At 44.8% G+C, this 14,259-nt stretch overlaps 1 protein-coding gene and 1 long non-coding RNA gene across 7 annotated transcripts in view; one reads left to right on the forward strand and one right to left on the reverse strand.

Annotated features, from left to right (window-relative positions):
- On the reverse strand, positions 1-9,458 carry usp44 (ubiquitin specific peptidase 44). Of its 6 annotated transcripts, none has more exons than XM_029495269.1 (6): positions 9,419-9,458; positions 5,111-6,828; positions 4,021-4,219; positions 3,146-3,254; positions 2,207-2,457; positions 1-1,562 (listed from the first exon to the last, which is right to left on the reverse strand). In XM_029495269.1, exons 2-6 carry the CDS (start codon positions 6,668-6,670, stop codon positions 1,438-1,440), a joined length of 2,244 nt encoding a protein of 747 aa, XP_029351129.1. In that variant the 5' UTR covers positions 6,671-6,828; positions 9,419-9,458; the 3' UTR covers positions 1-1,437. The 6 variants fall into 6 exon arrangements, with proteins under 6 accessions (XP_029351129.1, XP_029351128.1, XP_029351132.1 ...); XM_029495268.1 differs by lacking the exon at positions 9,419-9,458 and adding an exon at positions 8,764-8,852; XM_029495272.1 differs by lacking the exon at positions 9,419-9,458 and adding an exon at positions 8,729-8,769.
- The window catches only part of LOC115036883 (uncharacterized), an 11,881-nt gene continuing 5,739 nt past the window's right edge, over positions 8,118-14,259 (forward strand). The window contains exons 1-2 of the long non-coding RNA XR_003840435.1: positions 8,118-8,344; positions 9,939-9,977. This is a non-coding gene — a long non-coding RNA (uncharacterized LOC115036883). The remainder of the gene's footprint in view (positions 8,345-9,938; positions 9,978-14,259) is intronic.

The following is a 14,259-nucleotide window of genomic DNA, read 5'->3' on the forward strand; positions in this document are numbered from 1 at the left end:
TTGAGGTGGATATGCTTTTTTTTTTTTTTTTTTTTTTTTGTACAGGTTTCTCCAGCATGGAGATAAATATCATCTGTATACACTGTAAATCTGTATATTTTAGTGAACAGCTGTTAGATGTACTCACACAGTACACACACACACACACACACACACACCTACGAACTGGTGAACAGTGAAATCTGCCAACTGCTGCTGGTGCTGAACTTGATAGGTGGTTGTATAAAACTTTAAAAACAGTCGATGGCCTCTTTTCTGGAAACCTCTGAGAAGGATTGTATAAAAATACATTCATCATCTAAATGCTGGTTCGTGTGGGATTGCAGCTGTGCAGATTTGTTTCAACTTTAATTGATATGGATTATAAAAATATGTTGTTTTTGTTTGTTTTCTTTTTCTTCGACACTTCGACACTCAAGGGCACTTTTCTAGCACACTGGTATCTGTCAGGGTGGTTCAGACTCTCAAATCAACTACATTCTGGAGCAGAGAGGTGGCAGCATTCAGCCAAAAACAGAAGGAAGAAAGGCAGAAATGATTCCTTTGGAAACTTTTCTTTTTCCCCAATTAGTCATAACAAAGAAGGAAAAAAAAAAAAAAGGAAAAAGTTTGAACCGGTTCTGGAAATGTTGAGAAAGTTTTTTCCAAACACCCCCCCCCCCCACAAAGGCTTTGGCTCGAGGTCTGCTAATTCTTCTCCCTGACAGACCCGGATTAGTTCATATTGAAAAGTCAAAACTTCCTGTCCTGCTTTGTGTACAGATCTTTGTCACTATGAACCAACACTAACAAGCTGTTCTGCCATAATTTGTGCATTTCTGGCAAGAATACGGTGAAATGCAGCCATGTTTGTTCACGTCTTCCCAAACTTGAACCTGTCTAGAACACAGGGAGGCCATTTCTAGAAAAACGAAGGACATTGTACAACCCTACATCCAGTTCTGTGTTGACTATCTAAAGTGACTGAGAAACATTTTATGATTCAAACAAAACAGAATTTACAATCAAAAAGCCAGCGTGAATACGACCTGTAGAGGACGGTCGTACGTCAGTCGCCGTGCCCAGCCAGAGTCTGACGGGCGCTACTGAGACACATCGTGGCTGATACTCTCTTCTTTAGAATAAAAAATACAACTGTACACCAAAACACAAAGATCGCCATTTGTTTTGTTGTTGTTTTTTTAAAATACCTACATATAAACACCATATACAAGAAGTTCACAAAGCAGAACCAGCTTTTAAAAAGGAGACCTCCCTCCCTCTTTTTTTTTTTTCCTTTTCTTTCCTTATTTAGAAAAATAGATTAAAAACACCCAAATCCTCCCAGGATATAAAATGCCCAAAGACAGAGGGGGGAGGGGGAAGAGCGGCAGGTGGGGCTGTGCTGATGAAGAGGAGGAGGAGGAGGAGCAGGAAGGCTTCAGGGGGGTGGTGGTCCTATAGCGGCCGGTCTTTGTCCTGAGTTACTCGCTGTGTGTAGAAGAGGATGTAGGCCTGGGCCCGACAGACCTCGTCCACCGAACACACATTCAGCTTAGAGTCATTACAGTGAACCCAGAAGCCTGCGGAGACGTGGGGGGGGACAAACGGCAGACGGATCATCGTGGGCTTACAGGAAAAGTCCACCAACTTTATACACAACCAGATCAGTTTACACAACAACCACTCAGCCTGCGACAGTTATCTGTTTATCTTCTGTGGCTTTGAATTATGGGAGTTGTAGGCATCCATTTCTGGAGCTTGACTAAACTGTGGACTGAGAAAGAGCTCGTCTCCCAGGTGGGATGAGACGGGCATGTTGTCGTATCACAACACAATTACGCCTGTATTTAGTCAACAGGCCGCAAAAAAAAAAAAAAAAAAAAAAAAAAAAAAAAGGTCAGGTTGTGTTCATGTTGGCACAAATTATGATTTCTGTTAGAATGTTTGGTGAAAAAACATGAACAAACATCTGGAAAATATCAAGCCAGATTCAGCTCCAGTGATTCAGAGATTGGACTTGGCCAAATTGCAATTTTATATTAAATTTTGTTTTGAGAATTATTTCAAGCTGATTTGTAGTAACAACGAAAAAAAAGATCTTCTGGTTATAGAGCTACATAAACTAGACTGATGGATATCATAAATTTCTTTTGGGTAAAACCAACTTTACTGAGAGATTGTTGTACCTTCATGTTACAAAATGAAACTGCTGTAACTGACTCACCTCCTTCTGTGTTGTAGCAGTAGGCAGTGTAGTGGCCAGAACCAAAACCCTTCCCATGATGCATCACCACAGCAGAGAGTTCGTAGAGGAAGTGCTTGGGGCGTGGCGAGCTGGCAGAGCTGGGGCTGCTGGGATTGGAACAGGGTACGCCTTTGGGCGAGGGCTCCCGGCAGCAGTACGGCTCCATGTTGAGAAGCTGGTCGAAGCTGACGTGGACGCCGATCTTCTCCCGATGGTTCCGCCCAGACCACCTGAGGACCAATCACAGGACAGAGGCTGTCACACCTGGAGCCTTAAACCTGCATCCAGGTAAAGGCCATCAGGGGGCGAATCCAGTGGTTGGAAAAAGGAGTCGGATGGTATTGAAGGCTATGGGAAAATGGCTCGACTTCCTGATGGATTTGTTAGCCCAGTAAAGGTTTTCCCAAAGAGGGTGATGTCATGGATTGAGTCACAACAACAACGTTCAATTAATTCATTAAGTCAAACCGTAATAATCACAGCACTGCTCTACAGTGTGGAAATAAGGGCACAATAGAAGAAATAAGATCTGTGCGTTGGAGGGTTTAGTTTGTGATATTTGTGTATTGTGTGTGAGTTGAAACTCATTTCTTCACTCTGCCTTGTGTGTTTGTGTGGTGTATTTACAACTGGGAAAGTCGTTTCTTAAAAGCCACTTGGCTCTGGTTTTGGAAAGGAGCGGATTTATGGCCCAATGTGCAAACGCATTAGTCACAAAATTTATGTTGTTTATTCAGCTACTAACACGGCAGCAAGTGGGAGTCAGACTTTTGTATCTCAGCAGTAACTCTCTAACTAAAACTGCCCCCTACTTTGTAATCATCAGTGTTGTTGTCGAACCTGTGTGGGTGTCCCTGCACAAATAAAAGTTGTATTTAACTGATTAAAGAGGCGGACCAGACGGTGACGCCATCTCACCTGAAGCGTTTGAGGTGCAGCCGCAGGACCTGAGGAAGTTTGTGGACCATCAGCTGTTTCTGTGCTTCTGTCAGGATGACGGGTTTGGAGGACGTCCGCCGCCGAGCAGCTGTACACAAGGGGAGTGAGTTCACGCGTTAACACAAATTAACACAAACACCGCCCTGCTGCCAGATGGCTCATCGACATGAGTGACTTAGACCTGCACAGAACCTGCTTTTACAGAAGAATCTTAACGTTGCATCACTTCAGACTCTGATGCTGCAATCAGAGATAGGAGGAAGTACAGCAGAGGGGTAATGATTACAGGAAACGGTGGTGGCATAGTTCAAACCTTCAGCCTTAAAAATTCAAATTGTTGAAAAAGAGATCCACATGTTTGCAGCAGCTGTGACGCAGAGTGGAAATCCTCAGTTCGGTTCAGCTTCTCAGTTTTCAACAGCTATGAAAGACCAAACCGTCTGAATGTGGACTCAGATAAGATAAAGTTCAGGACCATTCTCTCTGCCTTATATTAGGTATTAAAACTGCACCGTTAGCCATTTATTTGGAATGACTTCCTGTCAGGTCCATTATCTGGTTTTTCCAGGATCTATCATCTTTTTGTCTAAAGAGTAAATCACCTTAAAGGGAAATTAACAACATTAATTGTAGTTGAATGCAGCACCAAACAAGTTGGCTGTTAATCTGATGACGTTTAGCCACAGTTATTTTTCCACTTTGGGTTTTTGTGGTCCTCCAAATAATCACGAAGGGCTAGACTCAGCAGGCCTTGTCACGTTAACCCCAAATATAAATGTGTTTCTATGAGAATGAGATATGAGACGAACCTCAGAAAGTGAGGCGTATGTGCGTGTTTACGTTATTTCACTCACAGTTACACTGGTCGCAGGCGTAGATGTTTCCCTCCAGCGCTTCAGTCTCTGTGAACTTGGCCAGCATTTCTGTCAAATGGCACGAAGCCTGTGCAGCCGACTCCCGACTGTTACTGTGATACCGCTCAGGGAACTCCAGAGACAAATCCCAGAACGGCTCCACCGTGTTGGAGCGATGGTCGCACGCCAGACACGTCACCTGCACCAACGAGAGGCAGAGACTTACTGTACATGCATCACATACATTTTCATGGCCGCCCCGTGTGCTGCTTCCTGAACTCTATATATGTCACAAAACTAGAAAAAGCAAAACACATCGGGGTGATTCTCTATATTTTATACACAACACAACATTTCAACCACCACACTTTCAGTGTAGTGGGCACTCGTTAGGAGCCGCGGGGCTGAACAGAGCTGCAGACACACAGCTCCTATTCAGCATGAGCAGGTGTCACAGTGTGTGCTCAGCCTTCAAAAGCACACAGCGAGCCCCCGTCCTCACTCTGCACAACCTCTTCATCAGCTACTTGATATGATGCAGATCCATGAGTTCAAATAGTGTCGCTTCAATCAGCTGATCCTGTGCCTGCACAACCAGGACTCACAACACCTTCAGCAGATACAGATGATTAAAGTATTTTTTTTTTACTTATTTTTACATATTCCAAGAGCTGAGACATTACAGAAGAAGAAAACACAAAGTTTTTCTGCTAAAAGGAAATCCATTTGCTTGTGTGAACTGCAGACGATGTCGAACATTGTATAAGCTGCAGGTGCATGAACTCTGTGGACAGTCTCCTGCTCTATTCACACACTATGACCCAGAGAGCTGGGAGGGTGAAGTCCCACTAATGGTTGGTTCAAGCTCCAATCTGTGATGTTCACAAAAGTTCAGTTAACGTGTGAAAGCAGCTTCAGCCGTCGCTCATGATGTGCCGTTGAAATATCAATGCCACAAGTGTGTGTGTGGGCAGATCTGAGTGGGTGAATGTGTGCACGTATTGTGAGTGAGTCAGATGAAGCTCATGATAACCGCTGAGTTACTTAGTGGTGGTGAAAGTAAAGAAGATTACAGGTGCGTGTGTCATACCTGGCTGAGAAGCTGGCCGTGAAAGATGGTGTTGACCACACTGAGCACCTGCTTGATCAGTCGTTTCTGAGTCTGGGGGACTCCTGCGGCCGTTGTGTGCTTGCCGGTGCTCTCCAGCTCGTGCTGCACCTTGTCCAGCAGCTCACAGAGGAACTCCTGGGCGTCCTGCTGAGCGTAGCCCCTGAACGCCGGGATCAGCTGCCACACTGAGTGGAGCATGGCGAATGGTGACACCAGCGCCCACTTTCCAGACCACATGACCTGGAACAAGGTGTGCAGCTCGTGGCAGAGAGAAATGTGCTTTGAACTCGGCTCTTTGGGTTGTATCAGCTCCATGCTGCGGGCCCGCGAGGCCCCGCCACTTAGCCCTGCCCCAGACCCCGAGCTGCTCTGAAGTCCCTTCCTCTGGGACAGAAGGGGGGAATGGGTGGAGGCCTTCCCTGCCAGTTGGCCGTGGACAGCAGATGCCAGTAGCTCCAGCGCCTGGGTCAGGTCCAGGCGCAGAAAGCACTCCCTGAAGACATGCAGGTGACTCAGCACCTGCAGGATGGAGTTCATATAACAGGTGTTGCCTAAATTCCTCAGGCCCGTCACTCCAGGAGTGACAGTGGGGCGTCGTTTAAAGGGTGAGCCTCCCTGTTTGGTGCTCTGTTTGCGACGGGGGGGCGTTTGGGCAGTACGGGGCGTCGCTGAGGGCGTTTTGGGCTTAGATTTGGTCGTGGAGGAACGGCTGCGGGGCTTTGGGGTTGCTTGGACCTTTTTTGTCCGTGTAGCTTTTTTGGGCATAGCAGTGGCGGGGCTTTGAGTCCGTGGCCTGCGGGAGGGAGTCTGAGGTGTAGGGGTTTTCGGCTTGTTGCGTGCCGTCTGAGATGGTATTGTGACCGCTGTATCTGCAACTCTCTGGCTCTTCCGACGTAAACGACGACTCTTCCTCAGAGGAGCATTTTCCAGCTCCTCCTGTAGCTGCCTTTTTAGCGCTCGCCTCCTCTCCCTCGCCTCTCTTTTCTGCTCCTCCTCCTCCTCCCTCTTCCGCTCTTCCTCCTCCCTCTTCCGTCCACACTCAGTCAGTCCAAACCAGAAGCGAAAGACACGTCCCATAAGCGCCCTGCGGCGGTGCCAGAGTGCAGTAAACATCCTGTCCTCATCCCTCAGCTGCAGCTCACGGGCACCGGATGGCATGAGAGCATCAGGGGCAGCACTCGCAGAGCGCAAGGTGCGCCCACTGCGGGTAGTGACCTCATAGCGTTGGCTCTGAATGGCACTGAGTGTACTACGAAGCAGCTTGAGGTCTCCAGTGGCATTATCATTCAGGACATAGTCGTCACACAAGTAACAAAACACATAAAGTTCATTAACCTCCATCGCCAGCGGGTGGTGTTGCTGCTGGAAGTGCTGCAGAGCATGTTCCTCGATGTAGCGCCCACACGCCACATGAGCGCAGCCCAGGCAGGCCCATATGGACTCGGTGGTGTTGCAGTCGACGCAGTGCCACTTCTGGGGGTTGAGGATGGAGTGGTCTGGGGCTAGCCGCAGCCGCCCCACATGCTTGCACCTGTCCATTACACAGCCTGCCCACCGAGCTGGCTGGCTGTGTCAGTCAGTCACTGACAGTCTGTGTGCGAGTCTGTGTGCGCGTGTCAAGGATTCACACTGCCTTCATATCACCATGGTGACCATGGTGAGCTGAGAAATTGGACCCATCCAGGGCATGGTGGTGTCTAGAGCACACAGAGACAGAGAACAGATCTGGTTAGTCAAGACTGTTTAAAAATACATGAGTAAAGTTGATTTCTAATTCATATTTTATCAAAGATTTCCCCAATAATGACATATTGGGCCTTTCCTACAGTATTATCAAACCATGTGATGAAAATATCATCTTAAGTCAGAACACTGCCAATGATTTGTTTTATGAGGCCACAGCTACACATGGCGAACTGCCAGCTGGCAATCAGACATTAATATTTCTCAACAGTAAAGTCACTGGCTGATAAACATGACGGTGTTGAGTGTAGCCAGACTCTTTCACTCAAAGGCAGAAAGGTGTTTAATTTAGCAAGGACTCTTAAACTCAAATATGAGAACACTGACCATACAAACCTCTTCCAGAAATTTAACCCTTAGTGTGACCAGTGAGGATGCTTTTAGAGGAAACTTACTAATGCGAAGAGCAGCTTAATAAGCGGTACAGATGGTCAAGGATTTGCGTCCTGATCAAATCCCATTCTTAGTTTTTCCAAACAAGCGATTACAAGAGAGTTGCTTAAAGACATGAATTGAAAAGAATGAAAGTTCAACTCAAATTCCAACAGTCTCTACTGGTACAACTGGGGGGACTTTGGTGTACTTCAGCTGACAAAGTGGGGATCCTGGAGTGGACTGAGGCCCATCGAACCCCCCACCCCCCCACCACTTAGGTCAAAGAAGTAAGATTATCCAACAAAAGGGGGAGCTGAGCCTGCAAAGTGCAGCGCCTTTTGTCTGAGTACAGGACAACCTTTCCTGGACTGATGAAAGGTGGGAATTCAAGGAAAGAAAACAGCTTAGTGATGAGACAGGAGGACAAGGACGGATTCAGCCTCTAAGACGGCGTCGAGATGGGACTGTTTATGTTATCTGTATCATCCCTCCAGTTCATTAAACACACACAAAAAAGCAAAGTAAGCATGACTCAAAGTGTTCAGGTCAAAGCGGGCGTTTGTTTACCAGTTATATTGTGAGTGTGGGCGTGTTTATTCAATAAGTGTTGATCAGACTGTGCTGCTATGAGTGTCTGCAGGCACTGAGATATAAATAAAATCTCAGGATTGTCAGGGATCCAAGACTGAGCCTGCTGAGCTGATAACTAACCACATGTCTCAGTCTGAAATCTTCAAACCTTTCAGGTGGCATCAGATCATGACAGGCAATAAACTCACACCAAGTCGCTGTCACTGCGCTCCTCAGATGGTTTTTAACCACAAAGGTTACAGTGATCACCGTCCACAGCTGAATAAAGGCGGAGGAAGTTGTTTGTAATGTGACTGAAGTTTGTTTCAGCAGCTTTAGCGCGCTTCGCCCGGTTCGTCCTTGTGCCTGCGTGGTCTGCCCCTCACAGCCTCCCGTTTTCCCCGCTTAAACACCCCCACAGCACCGCGCCGACACCCGGTGGGGCCGTTCAACGGGCTGCAGAAGCACACACATGACAGGGCTGCCGAACCGACCCAACTGGAGAGCCCCGCGTCCGAAGCTAAGGTGAGCTAGCTGCGGCTAACGTGTAATTGATACATCTGTGAGCAGTTGCGATCACAAAATGCTGAATACAAACACGAAGAGTGCGTAAAAAACGATCAAAATTAACCTCGTGACACAAACGAATAATGCAGATTAAAATCGAAGTGGTGTGTGAACAAACAAGCGCCGCCCGTGCCGCTTTTTAAATTGTATTTATTAAGGTTAGCCTAGCATGCTAGTTAGCATTAGCCTGCCAGCCAGGCTAACAGCGATAATCCGAACAAGTTGGTGCGTTAGCCGGAGGTCAGCTCCCCGGAGCGGGGCTCGGCTGCCGAGAGAACCCGACCTGCCGGGCGGGATCCACCGAGGACGGGTCCCCCATCATTTGTTCTGTAACATGTGTACCGGGGGGAGCGGAGTGTAGAAAGAAAACACCGTACCGAGCCTCTCCTTCACGGCAGTAACTCCTCTGTTTCTAAAATGATCGCCATCTTGTCAGTCCCTGTCGCGTGGTGTTGGCTCGAGCGCGTCCTCGATTCGTGACGTGTTGTTGTTGTTGTTGTTGTTGTTGTTCCAGTCGATGATGATGAAGATGCTGGCATATCTTCCATCACAACTAATAACAGGAGTCAACTGTTGTCTTTACTGAACTGTGCTTTCAGTTCAATGTCAGCTCGCATTATAATTTTATTTCATTGTGATATTTTCTCAGATAAGAATAAAAACTGTTAAAACGACCAGCTAAACATCTAATAAACGATAACAGGTTCAAAGGTATTTCACATGTATCTGAAGACATATTTATTTTTCTCTCAAAACTATTACACCACTATAATATAAGAATAACTCTATTAAGGCTCCTAAACGAAGAGGACACAAGTATGAGAACCACTGTGATACAAATACAAGTCCCGTCATTCTATGTTATTAATCTGAATCTATAACTAAACCAAACACGAATAATATTGAATAAAAGAGAATAGAAAGTAAAGCATTTACTTCCTGTACTGTGGTGAAGTAGAGGCATTTAAAATGAGCAGAAGATGGAAAAGTATCTAACGCTGCTTAAAAAGTACAGTTAATGTACTTAGTTACCTTAAACCGCAGGTAAAGTTCTTCCAGTCACCTTGAATGAAAATAATCAACAAGTCAAAGAGGCAGAAAAAAAATCAGAGCTTTGCTCTGATAGCGAAATGTAAGCAATGAGTTTTTATACCACTAGAGGGAAGCGTTGCATAACTCAAACGTCTTACCTTCTTAATTTAGACAGTGTATGCCTGATGTCTGATTTCTCAGGTTATGTTACCAGAATGTAGCACCAGTATTCAATATACTGGCATATACTACAGTAGTATCATTTTCAGCTCTTCTCATCCATCATCCTGATACACGGTCATTTTCATAGATTTCCTAGTGTTTGTGTGCTGTGGCAGCGATCTTTGGATATTTTAATTTAATTTTTATCTCAAATATTTCCCACAGCTACAACTAACTGCTGCAATGCTGCCTGCTGTTCAACTCCATTTGTTTTCCGTATTGATCTTAGTTCAGTGCTGTGATTACAGGAACTATTCTCTGTGTGTATTTTCTCTAACATGGAATATTTTAATTGCAGATGCCTCCATCTCTCTCCATCTGCAGCTGCCCGTTTCAGGTAATTTGATCATGCAACTATGCCACTTTTCCTCTCTTCCACTTTTATGGATGCATGCATGCGTTATCTGTGCCCCTGAAGTGTAGGAACCAGGTATTTCAAAGTCTTGTGTGCTGGTGTGTCATGCAAATGTTGCACTTCATGCTGGTTAATAGGGGCTGGTGGCACTCACTGTGCAGATGCTAAGATCAGCCTAAGATAATATTTTTATAAGAAAACAAAAATCTACTCTGCTACGTGGACCCTCAAGTCTCAGCTCCAACATCATCTACTAAATCAGGAACAAATTTAATCATTATAAGAAAATATTGCACAAGAAAATTAGTCAGTACGCAGGAATGTGAGCCTGAATACAGTAACACTTTATGAATCCCTATATAAACATGACAGTAATTTAATATGGCTTCAAGAGAATGAAGGGAGGAGTCAGGTTTCAGGAAACTGCGCCTGGAGGAGGACGTTTCATCTCAAACACACGCATGTGAAGAATCCTTCTCATGTACTTATTACGGGGGAACTGATCCATACAAGCCCCTTTAAACCTCCACCGGGCAGAGGTGTGTGTGTGTGTGTGTGTGTGTGTATATGTTGTTTTTTTTTTGTATGCACGTCTGTGACAATGGCCCAGGAGGTTATGTGAAAGAGATTAAGGGGCATTTGTGAGTGACTTAGAGAAAAAGGTATGCGTTGATGTGCCATGCGATGCCTGTGAATCACCTCTAATGTTTTTCTCCCTCTATGTCCCTGGGCCTTTCCCGCCTTCATGTCCACACATGCTAACCCTCCTTCCCTCCTTATCCTCTTTTCATCTGCTCTCTCACTCATAAACACATTTTTTTCTGTTACTGTACTTGCGAGGACTGCGTGCTGATCCACTAATGTCTAGTCTTTTAAAGCCACATCACTACTTCACATTTTAAGACGGCATCCAATGACCTTGGATGTTGGTAATAGTCAGTTATCCAAAGAGCTATATCTCAACCTGGAAGTGTGACCTTGCTTTGGTGCTTCTTTTAGCTGTTTTGGTTTTAAGGCGTATTTACAGTATGGTTCAATGTCACTTTCCCCTTGTGGACCTTTGTTTTCGGGAAACAAGCCAATAAAACCTCAGTGGACACTGAGCTCCATAAACATGCAGCTTTCAAGCAGAAGTTTGTTCATTTTCATTCTATTAGGAGCACTGTTGGCTCTGTGGAGCAATGTTTTTTACAAGTGGGCCAGCATTTTGTTTATACTGTGCAACCGCACAAGGACGCGGGCTCTATCAACAGCTGGTGGCAGTAATGCACCAAAAAATGTGATAAACATGTTAGTCAGACTTCAAGGATACATACAATATGTTCTAGATAGAAACTAAGAATAACTTTTGTTTTTGATTAAACGCAGCGGGGCCCCTTTGCAGTTTTTGTTACTCTTCTTAAATGTATGGAGACAAAACAATTAAAAGCTGCATCTTTCTACAGATTAAATACACTATATGCAATGTCTCAATTACTTAAATTTAGAGCTTGCTGGTTTGAACATCTGATGTCTCGATGTGTGGACATCCAGAGTTCTGTTTTAGCAGCATCATCAGTACATGCTCAACTACAGCATAGTGAGATCAAGAGCACAATGTGTCTGCAGATTGCCGTCAAATAAATACCAGCATCCCGCCTTCTGTCAGCTTGTAGGAGAGACTACCATCCGCTTCATGTATAATAAAAATGCAAAGGGCCTTTTGTAAAGTTTCAGGTGCTCACTAATGAAAACAATTGTAATCATTATTTACCATAAACCATCAACCCTTCACACACATCCTTTACTTAGAGTGTGTCCTAATTTTTTGGGGCTTGGTAACATAGAAACGTGTGCTTTTGTTTTTGCTGAGAAGAGGTTGATAATTTCAGTGAAAGGAAGCCATTCCGGTGGTTTCATGGTGGTGTTAACGCAGCTGGATACGGTGTTGGTTTTGTGGCGGGTGAAAACACAGGTGCCGGTAAACCCAGAGGAAATGCTTTACACCCTGTACACAAACACATCTCCTGTAATTTCTCCCCTCAAGATTTTCAGCCTGAACGTTCTCGTTGGCTACTTGACAGCGTTTGAGATTTAATCTGTTTTTTAAAGAGTGTCCCGGCTTGTTGTGAGAGTCTGTTTTCTCTCTTCGAAGTATCTGCCTGTTGTCACGTTGATGTCTGGGGTTCGCTCATAATGACTCGATGACATCAGGTCCTTGTTTGCGTGGCTGTATAATAATCAGCAGTAGCGTCTCAATCACTCTGCTATGTCAACATGGTCCTCCCTGTCCTGGCTTGCTCTGATGCTCCTCAGGTAGAAAAACATTCCTGATGCGTGTGTGCATGTATGTGTATGTTTTCATGCACTATTAAGTCAAACCAGAGAACATGGATGGTTTCTGAGGACGGAGGTGGATATTTTTAGGTGAAGGACTCCAATGAAGTGACTTTCTATGCCCCAATCATTTCATCATTTCATCTGTAAGTGAATCACAGCTGATGGGATAATATTGAACACGTCTCAGTTATCAAGCACACGTTTATTCTGAAAGTACTGCAAAAGGAGGAGAATTATTTTCCTCCTCCTACCTTCATGATGAGCCGGTTGCAGCAGCTGTACATGAGTTTTATGTAATTTGTACACAGATTGACCTCAAGTGGTGCTCAGGCGTCTGCCCTTTGACCTTTGACTTACGACAGTTATCCTAGAGGGGGATGCTTCAGTGACTTCTTGACCGGATTTGCTGATAAGGTACCATTCATGAAGGGTTTATAAATGATAAATAACAGAGTTAAATACATAAATGACAGCAACACTGCAAGCTCTTTTTAGCTCCCTACTTCGTTAGGAAACTGCAGAATTAATATATTAAGTCCAATCATATATTATATTTAGCCTATTAATACAGCTGACTAGAAATTGACAAACCCCGACCCCGGCCTTTGTTTTCTTCCAGCCTAAATCTGGTCCATATACAGCACAACTGTCAGATGCTACTTCTACATCTGGACCAATAATGGAGGCCGTAACCTGCCCAGATGTGGAGGTATATCCAGCAATCATTGGGCTGAAGGTCCAGGCTTATATTTGGCCAGAAGTGTCATTTTGCCTAAATCAAATAATCAGATTAAAAATTTACAGCTGCAAATGTGATGCCGCACTCAAAAGTGCAGAAGGCAGAAGAATAGAGAAGAGTAGAAACACACAGCCATGTTATTGCTAAAACAGTAATCACATTGTTCTTTATTCAACCAGCCTGAAAATGTCTTCACTTAAACATGCAATATATAAAAGCAGCTTATAAACACAAGTTATGAATCCGTCATAAATGGCACCTTCCCAGTAAGTGGTACCAACATTTTAAAGGTGCAGCCACTAATTGCAAATAACTTTACGTTTAAAATAATAATGAATTCATTTGTGAATTTGTGAATGGCTGTTGGAACCCAATCCAGGACCGCTGGGTGCCGGTTGCTGTGTGACACCCATAGTAGACCAGTTTGAGGGCGTCTGTCTCAGGTTGATGGGTGCTGCCAAAGAGGGGCATTGTGACTCCCAGCGAAAGGAGGGGAGGGTGGGGGAGTTATTGTCCCTGAGCCCGCGGGAGCTGCCATGTGCTCCTGGGCCAATAGCAACACAAGAATGCTGATAGGACAAAGGCCATAACTCTATTCTATAGCAACACAAGTGGGGCATTGTGTTCATACAGGCACGCACACACTCATATACACACATGCATGCATTCACCATTGCTACAATAACACACATGCACACACGCATAAACTATACCAGAGAAAACTATGCATCTGTGCGAGCATGCCAAGCACTCATTCATCAACTAGTTTCCCACACCATGCAACCCCCCACAGGACATCTCCATCACAGGCTGAAAATGGCCAGTCAATCTCTGGACAATGGGCGAGCGAGCAAGAGACAGAGAGAGAGAGAGAGAGAGTGAGAGAAGGAGGAAGTCTGTGGTTCAGCTGAAGCAGTGTTACGTCTGCACCTCAAGGCCAGTTCCCACCACGTCAAACAGCTCCATCCCTGACTAACCTGGAACTTTTCACTAAACGGTGACGGAAGAAGTACGTAGATAATTCAGTTATATCGTTTCCATTACAACAACAAGATAAACAGAATGAATACAAAATAAAAATAGTTTTAAAAGTAAAGTATGTCAACTAAGAAATGAGAAAAGAAACAGTCTGTGAATTCATTTGACTGAGACTTTAGTCATCTGAAACGTGACCAGAATCTTCTTTTATTGTCACAATAAAACTAC

Source organism: Echeneis naucrates, chromosome 23, assembly GCF_900963305.1.
Source record: "Echeneis naucrates chromosome 23, fEcheNa1.1, whole genome shotgun sequence".
NCBI classification, from domain to species: Eukaryota; Metazoa; Chordata; class Actinopteri; order Carangiformes; family Echeneidae; genus Echeneis; species Echeneis naucrates.

What these genes read in the sequence shown, in the direction of transcription:
- usp44 (XM_029495269.1), bottom strand. Translation starts at nt 6,670, where the DNA reads ATGGACAGGTGCAAGCATGTGGGGCGGCTGCGGCTAGCCCCAGACCAC. An exon ending in ACGGCCAGCTTCTCAGCCAG is followed by an intron (nt 4,220 to 5,110) that starts GTATGACACACG and finishes TCGTTGGTGCAG; the next exon opens with GTGACGTGTCTGGCGTGCGA. An exon ending in CTGCTACAACACAGAAGGAG is followed by an intron (nt 1,563 to 2,206) that starts GTGAGTCAGTTA and finishes ACGTCTCCGCAG; the next exon opens with GCTTCTGGGTTCACTGTAAT.